Here is a 26,892-nt window from a genome sequence, read left to right as displayed (position 1 = left end):
GGAGCTTCCCATAGCCCAATGCCTGCCCCATCCCACTTGGGCCCCAGTGTTCTTGACTGTCAGTTAGTGCCATCTCCGAGCCATGTGACCTCAAAACCTCAATGTCTACTCATCCCTCAACCAGGCCATACCACCTCTCACCCAGACCCAGCCCAATCTCCTCGATGGCCCCCTGCCTCGTCTCCTTCCCTCCTCCACCTGCCATCCACTTAGTTTCCTAAATCAAAGGTGGCAAATTGTGCTGTACCTTTCCTCCCAACCTACTGTACCTCCCACCACCTGGCCCAGCAAACCCTTCTACATCTTTCTCCGCCCACCACGTGTTCACTTGCCACACTTCCTCTGTCAGCCGACATCTGCAGGCCTGCACTTTGCAGTTCCCTTAGCCAGGAGGCCCTTTCCAGTAGAGCAAAATTCTACTCATGACAGAAGACCTCCTCTCTGAGCCTCCCTGGCAGACTTGAGGCAAACCCACAGCTCGCTCAAAGTTCTGTGAGCACTGAACACAGTGTCTTGCTGGAGATGCATCTGTGCAGGGCTGACTTGCCAACCACACAAAGCTTCCTGAGGGCAGGGCCACGTCTGTTCATCTCCAGAGTGCAGGTGTCAAGCAGAACCTGGCACAGAGAGGGAGTCAGCACACCCTTGTTTCGACTGAGTACCCCATTGAGGCCTGTTCAGCACATGGTATGGAGGCTACAGGCCTTGCCCACTTGAGCTCTCCAGGCAAGAACACCAGAGCTGGGGATTCTCAATGCCTGGTGTGCCAAGGCTCAGAGCTGGAGGCTGAAGAACCCTTGGCAGAGCTGCCAGCCCAATACAGCTGTGGGCAGCACCACCTCATGGCATGGCAGGAGGCCATATTGGTGAGTCCTGATTCACCACAGGCTGTAAATACAGCCATATGCCTACAGGGTGTCACTGATGTCAGGTTAGTCTCTGACCCCAGCATCTTGGACATTCTGGACAGCTCACCTGGCTCCACCTGCCCCCAAAGCACTCTCCCAACCAGGCAGCTTGATGTCCAAAGAAATGCCTTATCCCTGGGCCAGGGGCCACCATAATGGCTGGAAGATTCCACCTTCTTTCAGCACAAGAGCTGAAAGAGGGAAGTCAAAGAAACATGATATGACCTCAAAGAGAGGGTAGCATCTGAAATGGTCTGGTCTTAGAGTGCTGGCTTCAAATGGGGCTGAGGGAGGGAGAGAAGAGGAGGCAACAGTCCAACGCCCCCTCAGAGGCTAGGGACTCACAGTGGTGTGGCCCCCTGCACTCAGAAGTCCATGGGCAGAGACAAGCCAGGAAAATTAGATCGTGACAAGTAGAAAGCCAGCATATCGTGACAAGTAGAAAGCCAGCATATATAGAAATCTGGAGCAGAAGTCCAGATTAAATCTGGAAGGAGCTTCAAGCTCAGAGAGGAGGTGGTGTGCATAGCCAGCTCAACGATTTTCCCACCCCTCCCCAGAAACCAGAACACCCCGTGCCCAAGTAGCCCTGCCCCATGTCTGTCCATGGGGTAGAACCCCAGCCAGGGCCCAGGAGGCTCCTTACCATGCGGGGGTTGTCATAGTAGACGGCAACGGAGCGGAGCTTGGGGGAGACACTGCAGCTCTCTGTGAAAAGCCGCCCAGTCTCACCATAGGGCCCCACGTGGAACTTGTAGGCCATGGTGACGTTGCGGACGGGGGGTGAGCCAGCACTCACTGCCACCCCGGCCAGCAGCCCTGAGTACCCAGCAAAGGCCAGCAGCGTCAGCAGCAGCAGCAGAGTGAGGCCCCCAATCAGGCCCAGGAGTAGCAGGTCCGACATGGCTCTGTGCCCCCCACGCCGCACCCCAAGGCAGCTGCAAAGGAGACAGAAGGAAGAGGTGGCTGGTAGCCTGTCTGACCAATGTGCCCACCTTCCCGCCAGCCAGTTCTGGCCCAACCTCAGCCCTGCCTTGGGTACTCTGATGTGGGAGAGGCAGGAGCCAGAGGTGTTTACACACAGAGTGACCTAGAAGGGAGTTACAAAGGATGACTGAAGCTACAAGCCTCTTTATTTCTTAATCACAACTGTTGAGGCTCTCAGAGCAGCTCTGTCAGCTGGCAGCCTTGGTCACACCTGGGGTAGCTGAGTCATAGAGGGGCACAGGAGTGAGTCAGCCAGGGACATACTCCTGGCCCTGACCAGCCACCCCTGCTGGGCCAGACGTCAGCCAGCCTGCCTTTTCCCCACATTGCCTCTTCCTTATTTCTTACCACAACTGAGCCACACTGCCTGCCCAGACTCCCCAAGCCTCATGGGCCACTGCCAGAGGGAGGACAGGCAAGCACAGGGCCCAAACACGAATTTAAAAACAGGGAAACCATAAGGAACAAAACGTCAGGGGGAAAAATGTGCCACAGGAAGGGACTCTTGTAGGAAGCTCTCCTCTGCTAAGCACATCTGGCCCGTGAAATACTGCTTTCCAACAAGCTCACCCACCCAGAACCAAAGGAGAGACGAGGTTAAAATAGCCTGAGCAGGCAGAACAAAGTCTAGCACTATGCTTCCCAGACTTGAGCGGAGCTACCGGTGCTAACAAGCTTCATCTCACTTTCCCAGTCCATAGATTAGAAACAGCAAGGAAGAGGAGGAGGAAAAGACTGCTAGAAGTGGAGACACAACAGGTAGCTGTGAAAGTTACCCACGGCTGGAGCATTTCATCCTATGGTGGAGGGGTGCTAGCCTGGCAGGGAGCCACACCTGGGGTCCACTTGCTGCCCTGTCCCTCCCCCTTCCTTCCCTTCTCCCCAACATCTCCAGATATTTGGAATTCAGTTTTTGTGGTTCTGATCTCCCCACCTGACCTCCTGTACTAGGTAGTTTACAGGAAGCCATCCTGGGGTAGGTATGCTGGGGCAGGGCAGGGGTGTCTTTTTTCCTTTTTGTGTATGTCATTTATCTGACAATTCTCCCTCTTCCTCAATGGCCTTTCCCTGTTTCCCGTATTTGCTATTTGCATGGTACAAGCAACAAAGATACTTGTTTCAGGGGAGAAAAAAATAAAAAGCAGAGAAGCTATCAAAGAGCAGGCCTAGCGACACAACACATAGGTTGGTGTATGAGCCATTCAAGACAGACTGCCCGGAACTCCATGAAACTTGGGGCCAGAAAACTAACCCTCTTACACAGAGGGCTTGACCTGTGTCACCCGGGGGGGGGGAAAAATCGCACCACAGAGAAGACTATTTAAAGAGGAATGGAAGCATCTGACCCATTGGAAGAACATTCTCACCCCAAGTACTTAAAATTTTAAAAGCTTTAGGAGCTGAAAGTCAACATGTTGACCCTATGGAAAACAGCTGTATGGAATAATTTGTTCCCTGTGGGTTCTGGGTATCAAAATTTTTTGCTGAAAAACTGTCTTTGGAGTCAATGTGCACACCGTGTTTGTCTCACAAAAAACGCAAAGTAAACTTCTAAACCTTTGGCATCATGACCTTGAGGTGTCTCACACTGGTCTTCTCATTGACCCCTGTTCCTGGCCCCCAGCTAGTTTCACTCCTGTTTTCTTTGATGATAATGATGATGAATCTTCCACTTAGTACTTACTATATGCTAGGCACTGTCTAAACGTTGAAACACAGATACTTCATTAATCCTCAAAACCAAGTGGATATGGATCAGAAAACAAGTGGTTAGAGATTAAGAGCCTTGCCCAAGGTCACAAAGGTACTAAATAGAGCCACCTGGACAAAATGCAGGCAATGGGAATCCAGGTAGTCTGATTCTAGGCCCCCACTTCCACTTTCTCTCTCCTCCCTGGGAACAAGACTTCCAGAAAAGCCCAAGCATTTAATCCACGTTGGACATCTCTGAACCCAAGGCTCTCAGCTGGAAGCTCTCAGCATCTAAGGCTCCCACTCATCTTGGGAGTGATCAGCCCTCACTGTGACCTACCCCCATCCTCTCAGCTGCACACTCCCTGTCTCCTGAAAGGAGCTTAGTTCCCACATTTCTCTCTCACCTCCTAAACTGCCCAAAAGAGGGGTGAAAGGTACCTGGGGGCCGCAGAGCTTTGGTCAGCCCAGGAAGGAGGCAGGGCAATGGAAATTTCCCCTTTTCTCAAGATAAAGGGAAGGAGAAGGGCTGGGGAAGCTCACCTCTAAAGCCAGACTCAATTTTAGCAACTCATGGCATCCAGCACGGCAGGGACCAAACGCTCCAAGTGCTCCAGGGCTGGGGGCAGAAAGAAAATAACCACTGAGCCGGGCACCCTGCCCTGACTGATCTCTTTTCAGGGAAAGTCCACAGGGGCCTCTACAAGAACTCTCTCCCCGCCACAAGGTTGCACCCTCCACCATGCCCTCAGACCCCTTAGGGAAATCAGAAGCCAAATTCCGCCTCAAAAATGTCAGCTCTTCACTAGACTCCTGCTCACATATCCCTGTTCTTGGAGAGCCCTCTTCCTGGAGGGCTCCAGCCACCGCACCTGGCCGTGACACAACCCCTGCCGCTGACCCCGGGCAGGTTGTGACCCCTCTCGGGCCTCGGTTTCTCCTCAGGTTAGAGGCCCAGGCGGAGCGTCTGGGCGGGCTGCCCCGCGCTGGCTTCCCGAGGCTGCTCACGTGCGCCGCGGCGGCTGGCCTCGCCCTTAAAGCGCCCGCTGCAAGCAAAACTTTGGCACTCGGGGGGCGCGGGAAGACGTGGAGTCTGAGGGGCCTGCGCGGGAAGGACGGGACGCTACCTCCACTCTCGGCTTCCAGCCCCTGCTCACCCTCTCCTCGCCTATTTACCCAGCCCTTTTCTTTTCAGCCACGACCTCACGGGGTCCCAGGCACCTCTGCAACTTAAAGGAAGTTAAAAGTTTGCAGCCAACGCTTCGAGGCGCGGCCTCAGGAGACGGGGGCGGAGTTAAAGTACGGTTCTAGCCTCAGTCTTCGTGCTCCCCACCCCCTCGCCCTCCCTGGCTCCCTTGCCTCCGGGCGTGCCCTGCACCCGTGACCGAGGCAGAGGGTGATCCGGGATAGTAGGCTGGTCCAAGGTCGCGTTCGGGCCCTTGGACCGGCCGGGGCGAGCTGTGGCCGAGACGAGATGCAAAGAGCGGCTGGGCCGCGGGGGGTGACGGTGGGGACGCGGGAGGCCCTGAGGTTGCGCCCGGGCGGACGGAGGTCCCAGGAGCTCGGCGCGCGTGGAGCCGCCCCAGCGTGAACACCTCCCCGGCCCGGCCCTCACCTCAGCTGCCGCCCGCCGCGGACGCCGACCAGCGCACGCGGCTCGGGGCTCAGCGGCGGAGCCTGCGCGCGCCCGCCGCACACGCTCGCTCCGCCCCCTCTCGCGGCAGGACGTGGCCGTGGCCGTGGGCGCGTGCGCGCGGGACCCGATGGGCAGAGGCCTGCCCCGCCCCGTATCCAGGGCAACAAACGTGAGCCTGTTAGGGGCCGAGCCTGTCAGGGGCCGAGCCCGCCCCGTACCTTCGTGCCTCCCACAAACTACTGGGTTGCAGATGGTGATTTAGGAACAACCTCTTAACTTCTGGGTTGTCGAGAGCACCCCAGGCATGAGGGGAAGTAGAGAGGCAGTGTGGGGTCCCGGAAGGCGGCACCGGAGAGGATCGTTTGAAGAGGCTTGGGAAGTGCAGCACGGCAGTAAAAGCCTGGCATTTGTACCACCCTAGTTACTGCTACTTTCTCTCACTGAGGCTTCGCGACAGACCTGGGAACCGGGCAAGGCCTGGCCACTTGCTCCCGTTTTACAGCTGAGGCTCAGGGAAGAAGCGGGATCCAATCTCCGGACAGCACAAATATCAGCTTCCTACCTCCAACACTCCACCCTTACCTCCCCCTTCCCCCCCCCCCCTCAAACGGAGCACAGGGGTGATCATTCATCCATCCAACATTTATTGAGTACCGCTCCCTGCTAGTACAGTTCTAGGGGCTGCGGATACCAAGTGAACAAAACCAAGGCCCCGCCCTCCTGGAGCTCACCGGGGAAACGCCCCCCTTCCAGGCTCCTCCCTCAGTGCCCTAGACGCAGCTGGGGGAGGCAGGTCTGCCCTTCTAGCTTAAGTATTCTAGATAACCCCCCAAGTCAACTGTAAGTTCGTTGAAGACAGGTTCAATCTTCAGCTCGTATTTCTGAGGATCTAGAAACAGCAAAGCACTCTTCTCGGGCCCCAAAGATAAAACCTCGCCCTCTTGAGAGGCCCAGTCTTGCAGTGGAGGGGCTGGGGGAGGTGACAACTATGCTCGTTAAGATTGGCTACAAGACAGGCGGGGCCAAGTGCTACTTTGGTGCTCCTCACATAGAGGATTGATGTTTGGGAGGTGAATCATCTTTTTGTGGATCCCATTACTGTACTAGCAAAGGGCAGACTGGACACACACAGGCACTTATAGCTGGTTTCCTTTCCTTCTGCTTCACATTTGTTCTGCCCACAGGCAGGGAAGATTGAACCTCACCCACAGGGCTCTGGGCCAACTAGCGGAATGGGTAGCTGACTCCTCAGAGGCACTCAGGGCTGGGCTAGCAGGGTCGTGGCAGTTGTTTTGCTGATGAACATCAGGCACGTGATCAAACCCTTTGGGTGCCCCAGGCAAGAGGACTATACACTTGGAAGCATTTCCTGTGAGACGAGGAAGGGCCAGTACCCTCAGAGACAGACAGCCTCTGTATGGTCAGTTCTGCTTCTCAGAAGCTATGAGCTTCTCCCACGAAACTGTTGTCTGGAGCTGCCCTTTCATAACTTGTCCTGTCTGCTCACTTCCTTTAGCTTGGTTGGGGAACTCCAGAGCCCCACGTCAGAGTTCAGGGTGTGCCTTAGGAGCTTCAGCACCTCTGTGGTGAAAGTAGAGTTGGCCTGTGACTGGGGCTGCAGGCCATCAGCTTCCCAGGCTTCATTGCAGGCTGTTCCCAACAAAGCAAGCCCTGATCTCCACCGGATCCCTGCAAGGCCTCCACTAGCCACCAGGAGGCAGTAGCCCAGGCACTTTCCACTACCCCTTGCAGCAAGTCTGAGCAGAGCTGATCACCTAGCCGTCTGCCTCACCCATGCCCCACTCCCAGTCCTATCTCCCAATAGCACATATTCTCCTCTCATGAGCCCAGACTTGGCCTTTGTCTCCTCCTGCCTTCCTCTGTCCAAAGAATTCCTACAGAAGCACTTTAACTCTCCCTTAGTAAATTCCAGAGAATGTTTCCCCAAACTTGGGAAACTAAAGCATAGACCATCCCCTCCTTCCCTACCTCTTCATGCTCCAAAGCCCTTGTTAGTTCCCTGAGGCAGTGGTTAGATCCTCTAATTCAGATGACAAATGGAGAACACACATGCAATGTAAGATGCTCTGCAAACCCTGCCACCAGCCATCTCCCCCCCTCTGAAGGCACTGATGCTGTGCCCAATCCCTGGCCACTCACAGCCTAGTTAGGGCTGCCCCTGCAGGACTTGCCATGACTGAGGGACCAGCTAGCCTCAAGCCACCCTGAGTCAGCTTCGCTGTTTCCTCTAGAGCCAGGAAATGCGGTCCTCTTCAGGTGAGCAAAGGCAGAAAATGCCTAATGAACCCCACTGCATAAAAAGAGCCTGCCAGCAGTCTGCCCTCTGTTCCCACCCCCCACCTTCACAGGTGCCATCTCAGCATCCAATATGCTCTAAGTTATATCCCTTTCACCACCACCCAGCCAAACAGCTGTTCAGACAATTCCCTGATCAAACAACACTGCCTTCTTCAGTTTAAATTTTATTTTACAAAAAGAGAAATAAACTGATAGGCAGTTATACTGACTTACAATTGTTCTGTTTGCTTTTTTAAAAAAGTGACATGAAACACAAGTAAAAATAAATACGTCATAGAAACAGCCAGTTGCCCAGTCTCTGGGGCAGGAGCACCTGCCCTGCTGAGAGAGGAGGGAAGCCCATGATCACACCAGCAGCTGGAACACCCAGCTACAGATGTTCCTCAAAGCCAGGCGCAGGTCCCAGGCCTCAGGGGGTGTCCTGAAGAAAGAAGATGGAAAACCAAAGCCAGGTGCCAGGTCCCTGGGGCCACCTCATCTCTCCCCCACCCCACTCCTCCTGGCAGCAGTGTGGCCTTAGTGGTTATCCATTGTGACCCCCTCAACCCACCTGGACCCCCTTCCCCGACCCCTCTGGAGAGGGTACAGGAAAAAAACAGTCTTGGGCGGGCTGAGGGGATTCTTCTGGTGAGTCCCCAGCCCACCCTGAGTAACACAACCAGATAACAATTTACACCCACGTGCACAAGGGCATGCGTGTGCACACATACACTCTCTCTCTCACACACACACACACACACACAAACCTGGGCTGAGCTCTCTTCCAGGGGAGGGCCCTGGGTCAGGTCACAGTATGAGGTCCCCTCTTTTCTGATTATTATCCCAGTAGTGGTAACAGAGAGTACCCAAATCACTCCCAGCCCCCAGCCTTACAGACTCTGCAGCCTGTCTAGCTACCTCTCTCCAATGCACTAGATTACTATATCAAATAGACCTCTGAGAGAGGAAAGGAGCAGACTAAGGTCCCTGAAGAGCAAAGAAGTTGGACACTGCCTGCTCAGGAAGTTCATCGTAAGACTCGGGTATTCATAAAAGGCCTAGGGCCAAGCCAGTGGCACAGAACAGACATTAAGGGGTCACAGTGGAATACACAGGACAGCAGAGAAGAGTCAGTAGGAGGGAAATAGAGTCTGAAGGTGACTGATGGAGAGCATAACCTTCTCAGGCAGACCTTGAGGTGTGGATTTCTTGGGAACAGTCAGCAGAGGGCCAGAAAGTCTCTTGGGGAACTAATGGGGGAAGGAGCTCTTCTCTCAGGAGTTTTGATGGGGGAAGAGTCACTGAGTTGGGTGCATAGGAGGCCGTGGCTCAGAAAGGAGAGACTGGTCTTCTGTGGAATCACAGGGAACTGAGAAGCACAAGGGGGTCATGGCCAGGAACACTAGGAACAAGGAATGTAAAGCCCCAGAAGACCTTCCCCATGGGATGAGGACTCAGTTCCAGAGCAATGCCAGGCATGAACAGACAAGCAGAGAGCCTTGCTCTGCTGAGTGCTTTGGGAGTGACAGTCCTACCCAGATGGCTAAAGTTTGGTTGAGTGTTTCAACCTATCAGCAAAATATTACCCCAACGATTTGCTTCATGTCCTGGAGTGGGAAATTTTCATATTTAGTTGTGAATCACAAGTATATAGTGATTCCACACACTAATTCCTAGGGAATAGAGTTCCAAGGACCAGAGACATCCTTAAGTCAAAAGATGCTTAAGAAGCATAACTCAAGGGGGTGAAAACTTTGCAGATATCTAATCTGAAGAAAAATATCTGGATCCAACATGGTTCACTTACTTTCTCAATTAACTGGCTAATCTGTCTCTGTTGAATTTTTATCTACAAAGGTACTGAGAAAAGGGAATAAAGCATTATTACAAATGGTAATCCTGAATTATTAAATTGTACTATATTCCCTAGGCTGAGGATTTAGGCTAAACCAGACAGATGGGGCTTGAAAGGCCCTTGAAAACATTCTATGGAAGACAGTAGCGAGGCAAGATACCTAGACCTGATCTTCTGCCCTCCCCCTTATCACCATCCTTCCCTTACTCAGGCCTGGACGGTGCGTGGACATCAACACCAAGTGTTTCTGATCAAAGGAACTGTAGAACATGGTTCTTGGGCTCTGAGACATTTCCTGCTACCCTCACACATATGCTTATGTTTGGTGTGCATGCACGCTTGCCTACCAGCACACAGAAAGAGACGACAGAAAAGTCAAAGTATTTTCAGGTTCAATAAAAAAAAACAACAACGAAACAAACCATGGAACCAGTAGCACTCTTAATTTCCCATGATCCCAGCCCTACCCCCTTACACAATATAAGCTGCACATATCAAAGAAAATCTTGTCTAGCCAGGTCAGCCTCCCAAAACTATGGCCTCTCCTGAGTTGAAGCAAGACCCAGCCCATGGAACCACTGGGTAGAGAGCAGGCACATGCTGCCACTCAGAACACCCATTACTTCCCGGTACCTTCAAAAGCCCATCCCTCCAGTGACTGGTTTTGGTTCCTTGCTGGGATAGTTTCTGGATTCTCAGAGCTTGCTGCTGTGATTTCCTAGAGGTGAACATAGAAATATCCCTCCTTCCACACACACACACACACACACACACACACACACACACACACACACAATTTCTGGGATCCCAGTGCTCCGGAGCCTTAGAGGCATCAGTTGTAACCCAGGTTGTGAGTGTGCTCTGCAAATCAGAGATCCAGGCTAGCTTACTCCCATTAACCAGCCTCAACCTGAGAGCCCACTCTAACTGAGTCCCTTCATCATTCATTCTTGGGATGCATCTGAAAGAGAAAGCACTGGTTGGAACTGCTGTTTTTAAATTATTAAAATAATTTGCATAGCTAAATTGTAGGTCTAAGGCTTCTATAAGTAGGAGAGTTAAATGTCTGACAGGGTGCTTATGAAAATACAGAAAGCAAGCTCCCTAAGTTCCACTTTTGGTGTAACTGAACAGTGCACACACACACACACACACACACACACACACACACACACACCCATCCATCAGCCATCTCCTTGTCTCTTCTCTGGGGATAATATGCCAGAGTGTGCTAAGACTCCCCAACAATGGAAACAGGCTGGTCAGAAGAGTTGCAGAAGCAAGCAGATACTACTAGGTGTGAGCTGGCTAAGTTGCCTCCAGGGCTTGGCAGAGGCAGGTGCAGCAGCTGCCCAGTGAGGAGGGACCCATGGGTAGGTGGTAAAGCTCTAAAGCCAGACAGGGTTTGTTCATCATAAAGAACTGCCCAGCAAGGTCTTAGCAGCAGGGGGGAAAAAGGCAATATGAAGACAACCAGTGTTTATGCTTAACGCCTAGATGCCCCCTCGCCCCTGGCGGAGACCCAGAATGACTGATGTATTCTTTTAAGACGATTTAAGTCTCCTACAGAGGAAGGGCTCCTCCATGTTCCTTCAAAGAGGATGGAGGTAGCAGACACCAGGCCCACAATGATCATCCGATAGGTTGAGGAAGCCAAGACATTTCCCAATAGGAAATCAACAGTCTGTTCCCTCAACCCAGCAGCCACCTATACACAGCTTCACTAGTCAGCATAGAGAGCCTGTCCCTAAGGTCATCCCAGGAGGACACAGCTCCAAATTTGGGGTCACTTACTTCCCAATTGCAAACTCCATGATCCTAAATTTCAAGCACTGTGGAATGAGTCTCACCATCACTAACTATCCGTCACAGGATTCCCTGATCTTCCTGAGGGGCCATTTCCTGAAAACATAGTTGTTTAGTGTAAACCTTGGTCAAGCCTAACTTTCTTTCCTTGGTCAATTCACCATCTACCCAGGATTTATTCACCAGCAGCTATGGGGTCTGAGATATCTTAAAATTTCCCTTCCCATCTCCTACCCTCCTTACCCTAACCTCCCCTCCCACCCCCCCAAAAAAGAACCAAGACACATGAAAAGTCCAAATAATAAATAATTGCCCTTAAGAAATAAATTAACATGGAGCTCTCTAATGGAGAAGGAAAAGGAAAGGCCACCAGAACAGGCAGCTGGGGGCTCAGTTCCAACCTTGTGAAGAATGTTTTTTCTGGCCACAACTCCATGACCTCCCACTCACACACTGCAATGCTTCTCCCTCCCAGTCTCTGCACGCAGACAATCTCACACCCCAGAAAGGGAGATCTGCTCAGAGACAGCCACTGGGGAAAGAGACACAGATTGGTAATGCCCATTTTCTCTAATAATTTCCCCCAAATTTTAAAACAAGTCTGGCTCTGATAACCAGGGACGTGGGTTAGCTGGGCCTTGTCTTCACCCAAGTAGAAGGAAACTTGTGGTTTCCATGGCTCTTCTCCTGGGCTCACCCTGATGTTCATACTAATAGTTGCCATGAACCACCACACTCTGATTTCCATTTTACAAAAGATAAATTCATTTCTTAGTTTCCCCTTTAGTCCCTCCCTCCCTCCCTTCCCACCCGCCTTCACCCCTGCTCTGTTACATACATGTAAGTACAAACATAAACACACACACAGGCACACACACACATACCTGGTCTGCTTCTTTCCCACCCCCTAAAAGGATTCCACTTCACGTGGAATCTCAGTCTGCCTACCCTTCTTCTCTTACCCTCCCTCCCTCCCCTTCCCTCTCCAGGCCAAGCTAAATCACCCAGTAAGGCAGCTCTCTCGGGAGAGAATGTTCCCAAAGACAGAAATGGGATGTGAGCATCTACCCTCAGATGGGCAAGCAAGCAAGCAGACAGCATAAGCAAGGCAGGCAGGAAGAGAGGCAGACTGCCCTGCCTCTCCATTCCTGTTTTAGGTCCCTGATTTCCCACTATTGCTGCTCTGTTGGATTATTTTTGCCTCTTTTGTTAAACAGCAACAGAGCCCTGCCACCTATGGTCAACCACCCTTCTTTGTCCTCTTCCTCTTCCCTCCTGCCAAGTGCCCTATTCTCAGAAAGCCCAGATTGCTGCCTTCCATCTTGGTGGGCAACCTGCTGGGGCCCCGAGTGAGCTGCAGAGGGGCTCCCCAGCTATTTCCCAGTGACCTCTATTACATCATCGTCCTTATCCTCATCATCATTGGAGCTGAACCCCACCTCAGCAACCTCATGAGAGTCAAATGGAGGCACCTGGGACCGGAGAAGGCCGCCAGCTGGGTAGCCTGCATGTGGGGATATGTAGCCTGGGTAGACAGACATGCCCCGTGAAAGGTTGCCGGGCAAGACAGGGGAAGGAAAAGGCGCAAACATCCTCGGCTCGGACAGGAGTGGCTGTGAGAATGGGAGTGAGTAGCTGGGTAGTATCCCTGGTACAGAGGGGTTGAGCATGAAGGAGGGGTTGCTGGCAGTGACTGAGGTAGCCGTGGAAGAGGAACTGACGGGGCCTGCTGGCACCAGAGGGTCAGTAGTCACTGGAAACACCAGGCGGGCATCTGCCAGCAAATTGGACAGCTGGTAGTAGGAGGGGGTACTGCCCATAAACAGGGAATTCTCCCCAGCCTGGGAGGTGAAGGGTGGGGTGAGGTTATGGTTTAAGGAGACGGGTGGCATGGCAAACCCGCCAGAAACTGGATACCCGTGTTCATACGGCTGCACGGGGGCTGGCAGATGGCCCTTCCTGGACCGCCGGCGGGCTGACTCCTGGGCAGCAGGTGGTGTGGCCAACTTTCGCTTGTGGCCCCTTAAGTCCAACACTGGGTGCCTGTCACCACAGGGCTGGCCGGTCACCAAGAGGGAACTATTGAGGCAATGACCCCCATGTCTAGGTTCAGTCCCAAGAGCTGTCCCAGGAACAGCACTGCTGTCCACAAGTTGAGCTGGGGGGCCAGGCAGGGCAGCATTGGAGCTTGGGGAGCTCTGACGGGATTCCCGGGCAGCAGCCACATCTGCATACTGCTGGAGCTCACTGATGATCTCCGGGCTGTCTGGAGAGACAGGCCTGGCCAGCCCCTCAGGGTCGGGGGCTTTGGGTGATGAGGCACTGTGTCTGCCGTTGCTTGTAGACTCGAGAGAAGGCCCCTGGGAACCTGGGGACGAAATGTAGGTAACTGAGAACCAGAATGGTCAGGGAGAGAAGGCGGGTGTAAGACAAGATTCCATTAAAAAAAAAAATCCTGTCCTGTGGTCCCCCAAATTCAAATAGTTTGATGTGCAAACAACATCACCCAGTCAATTTTTCCCAATCACAAAGAAAGAAGTCCTTTGATCTAGGAAACAAGTCTATCCATGCAAAGACATGTAACTTCTCTGTACCCCAGTTTCCTGTAAAACTCCACCAAGGTGGATCCTATGAAATAAAGGATATGAAATGCTGAAAGATATTCTTTTAGTCACACTCCTTCTGGGGGCAAAGATGGTCAGTGACCAGGATGGGAGAAAAGAGGAAAATGAAGTTCAAAAAGCAGTCCATCCTGGTTAAAAACAAAACAAAATCCATGGCCATGAAAGTGAATGGGGCAACTGGGAAATCTGAAAATGGCCTGACTAGTAGGGAATATTATGGGATTGTTAACTTTTTTTAGTGTGATAATGGTTTTGTGACTAGGAGGAGTATGTCCTTAATCTTAGCAAATGTGTGCTGAAATATTTAGGGATGAAATGACATGATATCTTCAACTTACAAATAGTTCAAATAATAGGAAGGAGGAGAGAGAAGAAAGTTTATGAAAATGATAACAGTCATTGGATCTAGCTGTAGGATACATGGGTGCTCACAGTGCTGTTCTTTCAACTTGTCTGCATGTCTCTCAATTTCCATGATAAAAGCTGGGAACAAGAGCAATCTAGCTCTCATACCCTCATACCTCATGGTGGGAGGATAAGTGAGAACCACTCCCACAGAGGGGACTTTTGCAAGAGTTCCTAACATTGTTAATGTGCCACACATATACTCTTTGATCTGGCAATCCCACTTCTAGGAATTTTTCCTATAGATACACCCATATGACTGTGAACCAGTACTGTAATGGTGGAGCACAACAATCTAGATGTCCAGGGACAGGGAACTCGGTAATGCACTGTATTACACCCATCTAACTGCATCTTGTGCAAACCTTCACTGAGGAACATTTAAAGAAAGGATAAGGAACAAGCACTGAGATACACTAGTGAATGAAGAAAAGATCAAACAGTATATTACAGTAAATTAGCATTTGTTTAAAAATGCAAAGAAAAGTTATATACATATATACATTTTTTTAATATACACAGATACACACGTGCACACATACATATCCCTGTACCATGTATATGTATAGAATATCTTTTAAAACAAAACAAAACAAAACAAAACAACAACAGGAGGGACTTCCCTGGTGGCGCAGTGGTTGGGAATCCGCCTGCCAATGCAGGGAACACGGGTTCGAGCCCTGCTCTGGGAGGATTCCACATGCCACAGAGCAGCTAGGCCTGTGTGCCACAACTGCTGAGCCTGTGCTCTGGAGCCCGAGGGCCACAACTGCTGAGCCTGCATGCCACAACTCCTGGGGTCTGCGCACCGAGCCCGTGCTCTGCAACGGGAGAGGCCACTGCAATGAGGGGCCCATGCACCGTGGCAAGGAGTGGCTCCCGTTTGCTGCAACTAGAGAAAGCCCGCGAGCAGAAACAAAGACCCAACGCAGCCAAAAATAAATAAATAAAAATAAATAAATCTATAAAACAAACAAACAAACCAAACAAAACAGGAGTAGCACCTCCAGGAAGGAGCAATGGATGACTGGAAGTATGAGGGAAGAAAAACTTACTTTTCACTTTACCCCTTCTTGTACCCTTTGAATTGTGAACCATGCACACATTATCTATTCAAAAAATAAATTAATTACAAACCAACCCCCCCCCAAAAATGCCATGTAGGTCAACGGAAAGTAGAAGCCACTATACCTGAGGCAGCCATCTGACCATCTTCAGGGGCCTTTGGTTTGCCAGTCGCCCGGACAGCAAAGATTCGCCCATCACTGGTACGGATGTATGTCCCTAAGAAGAAACATGAGGAAGACTGTTAGGAGCAGACATGCAATACAGCCAACCCTGGGAAACTCCAGGCCTGGGCACTGTGGGCTCAGAAACAGCTATAAAACTGGTGTCACATCCTCTCTCAATATCCCTGAAATGAGGAGTGGGATGACTGAGCTGTGGACCCAATATTACTCACTTATTCCACAAACATTGACTGCGTGACTACCATATACCAGACACTGTTCTAGACACTGAAGTACACAAGACAGAAAAGGGCCCTGTCTCACGGAGCTTAACTCTAGAGGGGGAGATAGACAATTATACTAGAAAATATCAGGAAAGGTTAAATGCAATGGAGGAAATAAATAGGGTGCTGTGAAAGAGAGTAAATTGGCTCCTCCTGTTCTGGCCCAGGTCCTCTTGATCTGGAAGGAGCCTTATTTCCTCAATAACACCCCTCCCTTGGCAGGAATAATTCAAGACGGCTATTCTATTCCCACACAGCACTAGTCAACCTTTCCTTGGTCTTGAGCATGTCATTTGATCTATCTCTTGGTAGGGCTGCCTCTTGGCCAGAGGTCAAAAAACTTTTTCTTAAAGGGTCAGTTAGTAAATATTTTTGGCTCTGTGAGCCATAAGGTCTCTGTTGCAACTACTCTGCTGCTGTAACATGACAGCTGGGTGTGGCTGTGCTCCGAAGGTCTTTATTTATGGACACTGAAATGTGAATTTCATATCGCTTTCACGTCACAGAATACTATACTTTTGATTTTTTTTTTTTCAACCAATTGAAAATGGTTGAAAATGTAAAACCCATTCTTGGCTCAGAGGTACAGTAACAGGAAGCAGGCATGATCTGGTCCGTGGGCCACAGTTTGCATACCCCTGCTCTAGGCCAGGAAGAACCCAGTAAGGGGGCTACATATGACCTTCTCTGGGTGTCATGTATTTCATGGCATCTTTTCCCTGAAACTAAAAGTACTTTAACCCAACAGAGGCTAGGGCAAAATCTCCTTACTAAACAAAGACCCTCGGGGAGCCTCACACAGCAGAGGCTGACATGAAAGATAGGCTTCAGCTGTGTCCTAACACCATCCAGCCCAGATTTCTCCAGCAATCTCATCTGGAGAACTCCATAAGGAGGCCAGAGGCAGTGGACTTTTCAAATGGCCACACTGGAAAATTCTGTCATGCAACCCAGGTATACTTATTCATCCACCCACTACATTTTCTAATCAGAGACATCCACCCCACTCTAAGCAAGTAGGTAAGACGGCACAACAATAAACAGGTTGGCTTATAACCCATTCCACAGCTCATTCCCTCTGATTCTGGCCTCCCTGTGTGTAGTGTAAGTTCTAGACATTAAGCTTTTGACTGCTCAGACATCCATTTCAAAGACATCCATCTTGGGTAAACAAACTGCCAGCCGTATGGCACAGCTACTAGCTAAACTACTAGGTAAGGAACCAGGCTGCTCCCTCCCTTGAAAAGTTCCTTTTTAGAAAGCCTGAGGTAACCTAGGTAACTAACCCTTGAGTGAGCTCGCTCTTCCCTTCCCACACACTAATTCCCATTCTTATGTTTTAAATTCACCAATAAAGGGACTTCCCTGGTGGTTCAGTGGTTAGGACTCTGTGCTTCCACTGCAGGGGGAACAAGTTTGATCCCTGGTTGCGGAATTAAGATCCCACGAGCTGCACGGCGTGGCCAAAAATATAAATAAATTCACCAATAAAGACTGAACCTGCGAAACCCTAGCCACCCCACTCTTGGACCCTAATAAAGACAGAGACCCAGGTCCACAATCTCTTTCTCTCTCTCTCCCCCCACAACCTTCCTGTGTGGCCCTTGAGTGTGCCATGTACCCTACAGGACCTGTGAGTAGTAAACCTTGTTTTTTCAAAGTTCCTTGATGATTGTTGCTGAGGTGCATCTTGCAATCATAATAAGAACAACAAGGGCTGGTCTAGCCACAACACTGGCTCTGGGGAAATGTATGTTGGGGCTTGCCACAAGTACTACAGGACTGGATGAGTGCCCCAGGCATTCCTAGCCGATACTATCGATAGGCTGAGACCAATACAAAACACTGTGTGTATCCAAACCCACTCCAAGAGTCTCCATAAAAACGATGGCAAAATATAGGAATGCAGGGACCCTAACTCCTTTCTTTTAAGCCACTGACAGATATCCTTTGAGCCCACCCCACTCGGCTAAGCTCCTAGAAATGTCATTTTCTCATGTTTCCCCCACGTGTTACACTCCTATAGGATGATTCCTATCTTCTCTCTAGCTCAAACCATATGTATTTATTTTGCTTGCCAGCCCACCACTCTCAACCAAAGGTAGGGAATAAGCCCTTTGGTCAGGCTCTCACCTTTTGTCCCACGGATGATGTGGATGCTCTCACCAGCATTAATTCTTGCCTGTACGTCTGTGGAGCTGTTGAGTCCAGGAATAACAATATCTAGTGGAGACAACAGACCTCAGATTTAGATTACATGGGGCCTGACTGAAGGAGGGAAATAAAATGCAAAGTCCACATCCACCCCTGTTCCTCAATGGTTTCCCTAAAGCGTCTCAGTGGAGCAGAGGTCAGAACCAAGGAAGTTTTGAAACCAGCAGGGCCTCTCACAACTGTCTAAACAAAGAATACTGTGAAAACAAGAAACTTTTTAGAAATCTGATCATCTTTCTGATCAATTTTCCTTGATTTAATTTAAAAATCATAGAGTTTTTGGTTTAGAAAAAGTTTCAGTTCAAATGTTTATTTCTATTTTTGTTTCTCCCTCCCTAAGCTATTTGCATGTATCTGCTGCTCCTGTCACTATGAAGAGAAAGAGCATTTTCAAGAATCAGCAGAGAAACAGGATTATGAGAGGCTCTCTCTTTTTTTTGGCTGTGCCGCAGGGCATGTGGGATCTTAGTTCCCCGACCAGGGATTGAAACCACACCCCCTGCAGTGGAAGTGTGGAGTTTTAACCACTGGACCACCAGGGAAGTCCTGAGAGCCTCTCTCTTTGTTTTTAATTTGTTTCAAATTTTTTTCTTTTTTTTACAATGAACAGCTATTATTTTCATACTCAAAAAAACCAATTAAGATGTTTTCATGAAAATGTATTATGAGTATTTCTAGATAACAAGATGAAAAACAGCATCATGAAATGCTTTCCTTCCCAATTACCCTGAACCACAGAATCAATTGCAGGGACGGATGGGCTGCCCAACTCCTACCACTGGCCCATCATGCTCGATCTACATTAAACTTACAAAGAAAGAAGCAAGCGACATTTAGGTCTTCTAACTAAAGAGGTTGAGAGCTGTCCTTCATACCCACCTGACCCTACAAGTCAGGCAGGACTCAACACATTCACACCTCTCTCTGAAGTCCAAGCCTATGTCCAGTGACATTTCCACAATCTCTGCAGTGTTCAGAGTCCATCCCACCCACCACATTCAAGAAAACCCAGTTCCATGTTGCTCTTCTTAAGACATTTCATTAGAATGCAAATGCTTCAAGATCAGGGACTGCTGCCTTCTCTATTTTTACCTAGAGTGCCAATGTAGTATGGCCTAGAATGCAAACATTGTTTAATAAATACTTCCTGAATGAACAAAGTAATTTTAAAAGGGACAGCACCCTGGAAGAGAACTCAGGAGCTCCCAACCTGTTGTGGTGACCACCTTCTGCACAAGGACTCCCGCACGTTGCAGGTAGTTGATTGGGAAGTTCATAGCTGGATTTGTGCTGGAGGCAGAGCTTACACTACCTCCCAGTGGGACATGCCGTGGCATCATGGGGATTGGGGTGGACTGTACAGGACGAACACTGGCCACAGGCTTCTCATCACTCTTCAGTGTTGGCTGCCTAGGAGAGAAAGAGAAGCACACTAAGGAAGTTTGGCAGAACAGCCCTTACTTATCTTTCTGCAAAGACTGCTGAGCCTCTCCAGACTTCCCCATTCTACAGCCTCAGATGCTGCTGAGAGAAGGATCAAAAGAACCTGCAGGGTATGGTAAATTCAAAAGGAGACTAGAGGCAGGGCTGAGACAGAGAGGAGACAGAGACAGCAAGGGATAACGCCTCTCAGAGTCTAAGAAGAATCAATGTCAGTGGAATAATGCCTTTTTGGAAATGTGAGGTGACATCTGCTCCTCTAGAATTTGGACTGTCTACATAAATTAGGAATTCGTCCTTGGAAGGAATTCGTCCTTGGAAGTCAGGTAGAGGCAAAGAGGCATTAAGTGGGGGGGAAGTTCTTCAGAACACGGTGCATACTAATTTGAAGATAGATGGGTGGAATTTTCCCACTAACCCAAGAAAATAGGGCCATGTGACGTCACATGTTCTGGTGGTCTTGAGACTATCTATCCAACTTTAACCATCATTACCCTCTGAAATCTCAAGTTTCAATAAGTAATGCAGACACCTCTCTCTTCTGAATTACTTTTCAATGGACTTCTCCCAGGGCCAATCCCCAAAGTGCCCCTAAAGTCACAGCCACCACAAAAGCAGCAGCAGGCAAAACGCCGTGCACAGAAGTTGGGCTTCTACATGGCACAGAGCCATGGCCAGCCTGAGTACCGGTTGTGCATCTCTTACTACCAAAGTGCCAAAATGTTATCCTGTGGTCAATGATGCATTCCTCACTTTTCACCTTCCTTTCAACTGGATGTTGGTACCTTGAGAAAGCTACTCCTTATTTAAGGTTTCTGAAATAAAGCCCCTGTCTCTAAGATTTCTGAAGTCTGCATCTTTGGTCTTTAGTTCAGAGAAAGAGAGCCTCTTGGACTGGTATGCTCTTCCTCATCTGACTGAAGACTGGCACATAAAAGAACACACCACTGCTGTTGGAGTAGGTCTGCATGTCTCCTCAGTCACACTGCTCTCAGGTTGCCTTTGGGCAACCCCTGGGGCCCTGTGGATGCCATCATTCCGAGATAGGCCAGGTAGCACGGCAAGCACACCAGGATCTGGGACCCACTTCCGCAATGCCTGCCCAAGGTGGCTATGCAGGAGCTGGGGGCCCTGCTCAGATGTCAATGGGACTCTTCTCAGGATAAGAAGTCAGAAGGGTAACAGGAATCTAGCCTAAGCCCCATACTCTGCAGGGGCTAAGGCTAGGAATTTGGGCGGAAAGGCCTCCTCACATGTACCCAGACAGGATAAGGAATCAGCAGGATCATGGGATGGCTCATCAAATGCTGTGAGAGGCCAATGCCTCCCACAGGGCCAGAGTTGGGCCAGAAAAGGAGCTGAAATCTCCTCACAGCCCAGCTCATTTGTCACATCTTCCCTCCATATGGCTTTTCTCCTACTGGGTTCAGACTTAGTCCATTCCTGCTATTACAAGGAAAAGCCCAGAAAAGAGATAAAAGGGGTGGAGGACCAGAGAAGAACATACTCAGGCAACAGTATCTTGGAAAATGACACAGAAATAAAGTTTGAAGGCTTTGAAACATGGCAATTTTCTACTTGAAAGCATCTTATACATAAAAAGTAGCAAATTTACTCACCAAAATTTAGTCTTACATAAAATCTTACATGGCTTCAGTTCCTTTAGAAACTCATTTGACAAGTTTATTTTTTTGTAAACATGGAATAGTCAAAAGAAACAATTCTTAAATCTATCCCTCTCAAAATAATTATCTTTAATTCAAGATAATCAAATAATGTAAAAATGCAAACCAGGCAATCAGGAAGCTGATCTGATAAAGGCTATGAGGCACTTTGTCTTGTAATGAGGAAAAAAAACAGAGATAACTATTCTATAATTTCCTACAAAGAGCTTTTCTCCCACCTAGCAATTGGCTTCCATGCTGTTCCTGTTCTTAATAGTTCTGGAAGCTGTACTCAAGAAAAAGATTTTTTGCTCAGGAATAAGGCGGACACAGAGTGAAATCCCATTAGGAACAGCAGGATTCCCTGACTGCAATCCAAGACCCACAGAAGACCTGGCCTTCACTCTTGAACTTCGCTGCTAAGTGAGGGCTAGCACCAAGGTGCTGCAGATAGGAAGCAGCTGTGTGGGAGGGCTGGGCATTTGTGTTATGGGAAGCTGCATCTCCTCGGGACTCCAGAGGGACTCTCCTGAGTCACAAGCCCAGCAGCTCACTCTTCCAGCCAGAGCTGCTTAAAACACCAGGGCTGCTGAACTGCTTCAGCACCTCATCCAAGAGCAGAACCTCTCAGTTCACAGCAGCCAAAGAGCAAGTTGTAGGGTCTCCCTTTATTTAAAAAAGGAACCAGTTGAAAGGCTTGACCCTGGCCCAGCAGCAAATCTTCCTCCCTTTTCAGTGACTCACCAGTTTCTCTGACTGAAGGCAGGGATGCTGGTCAGGCTCTGGTCACTGGCGGGGTAATACTGAGCATATGATGGGCGGGTGTAGGGGACCGATGTACGTTTGTCTTCCTCGTAGCTTTTCTTTGCTGCTTTTTTCTCAGCTTTGGTCAGCTTGTGATCCTTTCGGTTAAGGAGCAATGACTCATGCTCAAAAGGCTCCTGGGGACACAGGAGGATGTTGATTTAATTACCAGTCTTTGTGACATACAATAAGCCTTACTTTGAAACCAAGAAATGGCTGGCTGTCTCCAGTACTTAGCAAAGAGCCTGCTCACAGACACACAGGTGGGTTTACTGTCTTCCTGTCAGCAGCATAAATTCTCAACTCTAACCTAGCACCAGCTTTGGACAACCTAAGTCTGCCTTCCATATCAAAAGGATGGGAGAGTTCAGAGAATTACCAGACTATATTTTCAGAACTTTTCCCCCTCTCTTTCTGCTAGGAAAACTCACAACGGCCAAATTATTCTCATGACTGAGCACACACTCCTAGGATGAGACTAGGATAGGATAGGTGGTTTGGAGAGGGGAGGGGGACTGTCTGGGGCAAGGAAAAGAAGCAGATGAATTCAAGTTGTCTGCATGAAACAAAACTTTGGATGAAGGAAACTAGCTTGCCAGACAAGCCTCCCTCAGTGGAGAGTGCAGTACTGGGACACATGCATACCAGGGTCTTACCTTGGTGATGAGGTGAGGGTATTTCAGACAGGCAAGTTGCAGGACTGGCTCCTTGATCCCCTTTACGTTCAAGGATGCTTGGGGAGCTGGCTCCTTCTCAACAAAGTGCAGTAGGTTCTCCACCTCCTTTCGAGTAAAGTTCAGCATTGGATTGAGATCATCCACGACCCTATCTAGAAGGGAGAAGACATGGAGAAAGTCAGTTCACAGCAAAGAAAACTGCAAAAGCATAGCTACAAATATTGGAAGAAAGGTTGTGGGTGGCATAATTGTTACCAATATCTAAACCATCTCAGGCCACCCCATATCTGAAAGTCAAACAGCAGGTCTGAGACCCTCATGAAACAGAAATATGTTAAGAGAAAATTGCATAACCAGCTCAGCTCTTATCATTAAACCCATCTTCAACAATCTGAGGTAAATTCCCTCTTAAGCAATTATTTGAATCAGAATGAGATGGAAGGAACTGCTAACTTTCTATGACTGAAAGCCTGTGTTTCCACATCCTGCCCCCCTCCCCTCCCACTCTTGATACAATTAGAGTGGTAGCCTGTATAAATGTGCCTCTTCTGAGCCTGGAGGATGGCCCACCTGACATGCCCTGCTTGGAAATCTGACGGTCATAGATCTTCTTTTCGAGGGTGAAATCAGCCACAAGGCGATAGATGTGACAGGGCTTTTTCTGGCCGTAACGGTATACCCGACATACTGCCTGAGCATCATGGCAAGGGTTCCAGGAAGCATCAAACACCACCACTCGGTTGGCACCAATCAGATTCACGCCCAAGCACCCAGCCCTTTAAAACACAAGCCAATAATCACAGAACCTTTAGTTTTAAAGATAGTTTTCAAATTGGTTTTACCCTCTGTGACTCCTACCCCGATATTATCCTCTTTATCCTAAGCAGAATATACTGAATGATTCTGCTAATGAACAGTGCATTCCTCAAGCACTGAAAAGTATGCCCTGAAAGTCCAACATGGAAGTACCTACCAGCTCAGAAAGAAAACCCACCCTCCCATCCCTCTGTGATGAGTAAAGGCCCATATCTTGGCCCCAGAGTGATGTCACTGGCTGAGGGGAAATGTCTGCGTACCAATGTTTCTGATGTGTTTAGTCTAACAGCTTAGGAGAATGACTGGTTCATACCCTATCGAGGGCATTCTGATGGCAGAAGGCAGCACAGCCTGCAAGTCGCTTGGCATGAGACAAATAATGCCATCAGCCTTTTCCAGTTATATTACACTTTCTACTTATTAAAGCACTTTCACATTCATCACATCATCTAAGCCTCAGAACCGTCCTGAGAGAAAAGATAATTATGACCATTGTGAATGAAGGTCTCAAAGAAATTCATGACACTATCATAATTGCCCTTCTAACACAATTTCTTTCTGGGGTCCCCTCTCTGACCTCAAGAACAAGTCACAAACCTGAGGAGATTTCTTCTGACAGAACTTGGACAAGCCTTTGTGGTACCTGCCCATGCAGTCAAATGCCCTGAATGCAGTCCTCTGACCTCCCCTCTCAGGATCCACTCACCTTGTGGAGAGAAGGAACAGCCAGGTGGTGAGGTTGCTGGGATCATTGAACTGATTAATGAGCCGCTCCCTCTCAAAGGCAGGGGTGCTACCATCTAGCCCTAGGACAGAAGGAAATACACAAGAAATGGACAGATGAGGGCAGTGGTATACAGCAAAATCAATGGGCAAATGTGTTTAAAACAAAACAAACACACACTACAGTGCTCAGCTTCCACACCCTGGACATTCCGTGGGGATCTACCATGAGACCCAGGCATCTATAATTTTAAAATACCCCCAAGTGATTCACATGTGCAACAAAGACTATAAACTGTGTTTTTCCCTTTAGTATCTTGGGTCAATTCTACGGCCAAGGTTCCTAGACTTCAGAGTGCAAAAGAATCACCCTAGTTAAGGAAGCCTGGCAAACACTGGCTTAAGGTAACTGCTCTGCCTCAGTCCTGTGAATCCTAGTGACTGCAAAAGGACCAAGGGTTTTGTGTTTTGATATGGATGATGTTCCTCCCCCACGCAGGAATCCACATTGTTAACAAGCTCCTAAGGCTAAGAAGTTGCTCGAAGGAGACATAAAAAAAATAGAACTGGAGCAGTGGGATGGGACATATGAGTGAAAAGAGGGAAGCTCAAAAGAAAGAGAAAAGGTAAGCTTCAGTTAAGAAGCATGAATAAGGGAAGAGAGGGGTGACATTTGCCACCTATAGTAAAGCAGAGAAAAGGGCAAAGCTAAGGGTATGAAATACTACATGGAGAACTGAATCACTACCAATGTAGGAAGCATTAGTTTAATTGCCTGGTATTAGAGGCTCCCTCAATCAACACCCCAATCTACCTTTCAACTTGAGTTCCCACAATTTCCAAGCACAAAAAAGCTCAGCACTGACTCACTGGGCAAGCCTATAGTCAACACAAGGATCCAGGCTAGCTCCTGTGCTGGAGTCTCATCACCACCCCCTGAACCTCCATTTCTCTAAATCTTTCCTTTAGGCCAGGGCTTCTCAACAAGAAGATTTCCCCACCCTGCTACCCCACAGGGAATATTTGGCAATGTTTGGAGACAGTTTGGGTTGTTATAACGCTGTGGATGCTACTGCCATCTAGTGAGTAGAGAACAGAGATGCTGCTAAACATCCTACAATGCAAAGGACAGCCCCCTACAACAAAGAGTTAACTGGCCCAAATGTCAATATCTGGTCAATAAGTCTCTGAAGTCAATATTTCTCAACTTTTTTTTTCATTACCACCCCACTAAGGAGGCTTTTTACACATTTTTTCCCAATCACCATGCCCTCCATAAAATTTTAACACCACAGATATACTGTATATGTTTATTCATTATATACATATTTGTGCTTTATACTCTTAAAAAGTTAAGATTTTTTGTCTCCTCGAGAACCAATTTTCACCCCCTTAGGGACATCATCTCCCCCAATTTGAATACATGATCTAGGCTGTGTTCACTTTGTTCCTTCTGCCTAAGATGATCTTTGGGCCACACCAGCTCTGTATATTCAAATTCTCCCCATCTCTGCAAGTCTAGTGCAAGTCCCACCTCCTCCAGGAAGCCTTCTCCAACCATCCTCACCAAGATGATTCTGTCCTCCTTAGAACCCCCATGAGGGCAATCAATCAGTGCTACTTTGAATCTGTCCTTGAGTTGCTGCACCTCAGATGATGACAAGGCATATGTCTTCTACATCTCTGCGCTCCCCCTATCTGGCTTAAGCTCCCCAGCCCAGGACAGTGCCTCACACAAAGCAGCTCGCTCTTAGTGTCTCTCTGCTCCTTAGTCAATCACAGATATTCTTGTTCATGTGATGGTGAATGGAGTAGGAGAAGAAAGGAAGAGAGAGAGGGGAAGGAAACTCTTAGGCAGACCTTGCCAAGGCTCCAGGAAGAAAGCAGCAATGAACTCACGGAAGTAGCTGACGTTTCGAACCCACTTCTGTACTCCTTGCCCCTCAGCACCAGGTAGACAGGGAGCTTCTCGTTTGCCTAGGAACTCCTCGATTAAAGCCAAGGTGGAAAGGCTCTGGCTGAAAGGGACACATTTGGTTCAGAAGGCTCCTGGACCTACGGGAATCTTGTTCCCCAATAGGCCCAGCCAGCGGGCTCCCCTCTGACAGTGGGAGCTCCCACATCCTACTCCCCACAAAGAACCACCCTAGCTCATAAGGGAGTAGAGTCATCCACACAATTATTACCACCACCCTACTAAAAAATTCTCTATCCTATTACTTCCTCGATTGAAAAATTCTGAGATTTAGCTCAGTGCAGAGTAACAAATAGCATCAGCATTAAAAACCAACACTGCATGAATATGCCTTAGATCTAATTATAGGCCACAGGCAATATTATGGATCTTACTAAGGAGATAGATCATTTAAGTTGCTTCCAAGTTATCCAGAGAGCCAGTCCATAAAAGCAGTGTAACACTAGGCTCTCCCTAAGTTACAATCACCGCTTTCCTCTCAAAGTATTTTACACATGGGAACCCTCAGTCTGAGACTCCCAAGCCAGGCTCCTGCCACTTAGCTCTCACTGGAGCATAATCTAGTCGGAACAAAGGAGAAGCAATCTACTTTACGTCTGTTTCCCTGAGGAGTGAGGCCTTGATGGGACTCAAAGCTCTGGCAAGACTGAGAATGTGACTTGGAACAAAAAACATCATTTACTTGGCCTTATATACAAAGCTTAGAAAAAAAAAAAAAAGGCTGGGGAGGCACAGAGGCAGTTTAGACCAGGGGTCAGCAAACGTTTTCTGTACAGGACCAGAGAGTAAATATTTTTCGGCTTTGCAGACCACACACAGTCTCTGCTGCATATGCTTCTCTTTTTTTAATTTTAA

At 48.9% G+C, this 26,892-nt stretch overlaps 2 protein-coding genes across 7 annotated transcripts in view; both read right to left on the bottom strand.

Moving 5' to 3' along the window:
- The window catches only part of TEX264 (testis expressed 264, ER-phagy receptor), a 29,366-nt gene extending 24,038 nt beyond the window's left edge, over positions 1 to 5,328 (bottom strand). Inside the window, exons 1-3 of one of the 5 annotated variants that reach the window (XM_033865058.2) lie at positions 5,203 to 5,328; positions 4,131 to 4,206; positions 1,555 to 1,846 (exon numbers count right to left, since the gene is read on the bottom strand). In XM_033865058.2, coding sequence (XP_033720949.1) covers positions 1,555 to 1,812 — 258 coding nt within the window. In that variant the 5' untranslated portion in view covers positions 1,813 to 1,846; positions 4,131 to 4,206; positions 5,203 to 5,328. Of the gene's footprint in view, positions 1 to 1,554; positions 1,847 to 4,130; positions 4,226 to 4,459; positions 4,640 to 4,946; positions 5,151 to 5,202 lie in introns of those variants that run through there. The other 4 variants (XM_033865055.2, XM_073811169.1, XM_033865056.2 and 1 more) reach the window with 4 other exon arrangements.
- Positions 5,329 to 11,997: 6,669 nt separating this feature from the next.
- RAD54L2 (RAD54 like 2) overlaps positions 11,998 to 26,892 on the bottom strand; it is an 87,769-nt gene continuing 72,874 nt past the window's right edge. For both annotated transcript variants that reach the window (XM_019947676.3, XM_019947675.3), the window contains 9 exons: positions 25,962 to 26,080; positions 24,046 to 24,145; positions 23,094 to 23,299; positions 22,503 to 22,675; positions 21,787 to 21,983; positions 19,149 to 19,348; positions 17,858 to 17,947; positions 15,403 to 15,495; positions 11,998 to 13,550 (listed from right to left, as the gene is read on the bottom strand). In XM_019947676.3, the coding sequence (XP_019803235.1) occupies positions 12,556 to 13,550; positions 15,403 to 15,495; positions 17,858 to 17,947; positions 19,149 to 19,348; positions 21,787 to 21,983; positions 22,503 to 22,675; positions 23,094 to 23,299; positions 24,046 to 24,145; positions 25,962 to 26,080 (2,173 nt within the window). In that variant the 3' untranslated portion in view covers positions 11,998 to 12,555. The remainder of the gene's footprint in view (positions 13,551 to 15,402; positions 15,496 to 17,857; positions 17,948 to 19,148; positions 19,349 to 21,786; positions 21,984 to 22,502; positions 22,676 to 23,093; positions 23,300 to 24,045; positions 24,146 to 25,961; positions 26,081 to 26,892) is intronic.

This window comes from Tursiops truncatus, chromosome 10 (assembly GCF_011762595.2).
Source record: "Tursiops truncatus isolate mTurTru1 chromosome 10, mTurTru1.mat.Y, whole genome shotgun sequence".
Taxonomy (NCBI): domain Eukaryota; kingdom Metazoa; phylum Chordata; class Mammalia; order Artiodactyla; family Delphinidae; genus Tursiops; species Tursiops truncatus.
This window is presented reverse-complemented; position numbering and strand designations above follow the sequence as displayed.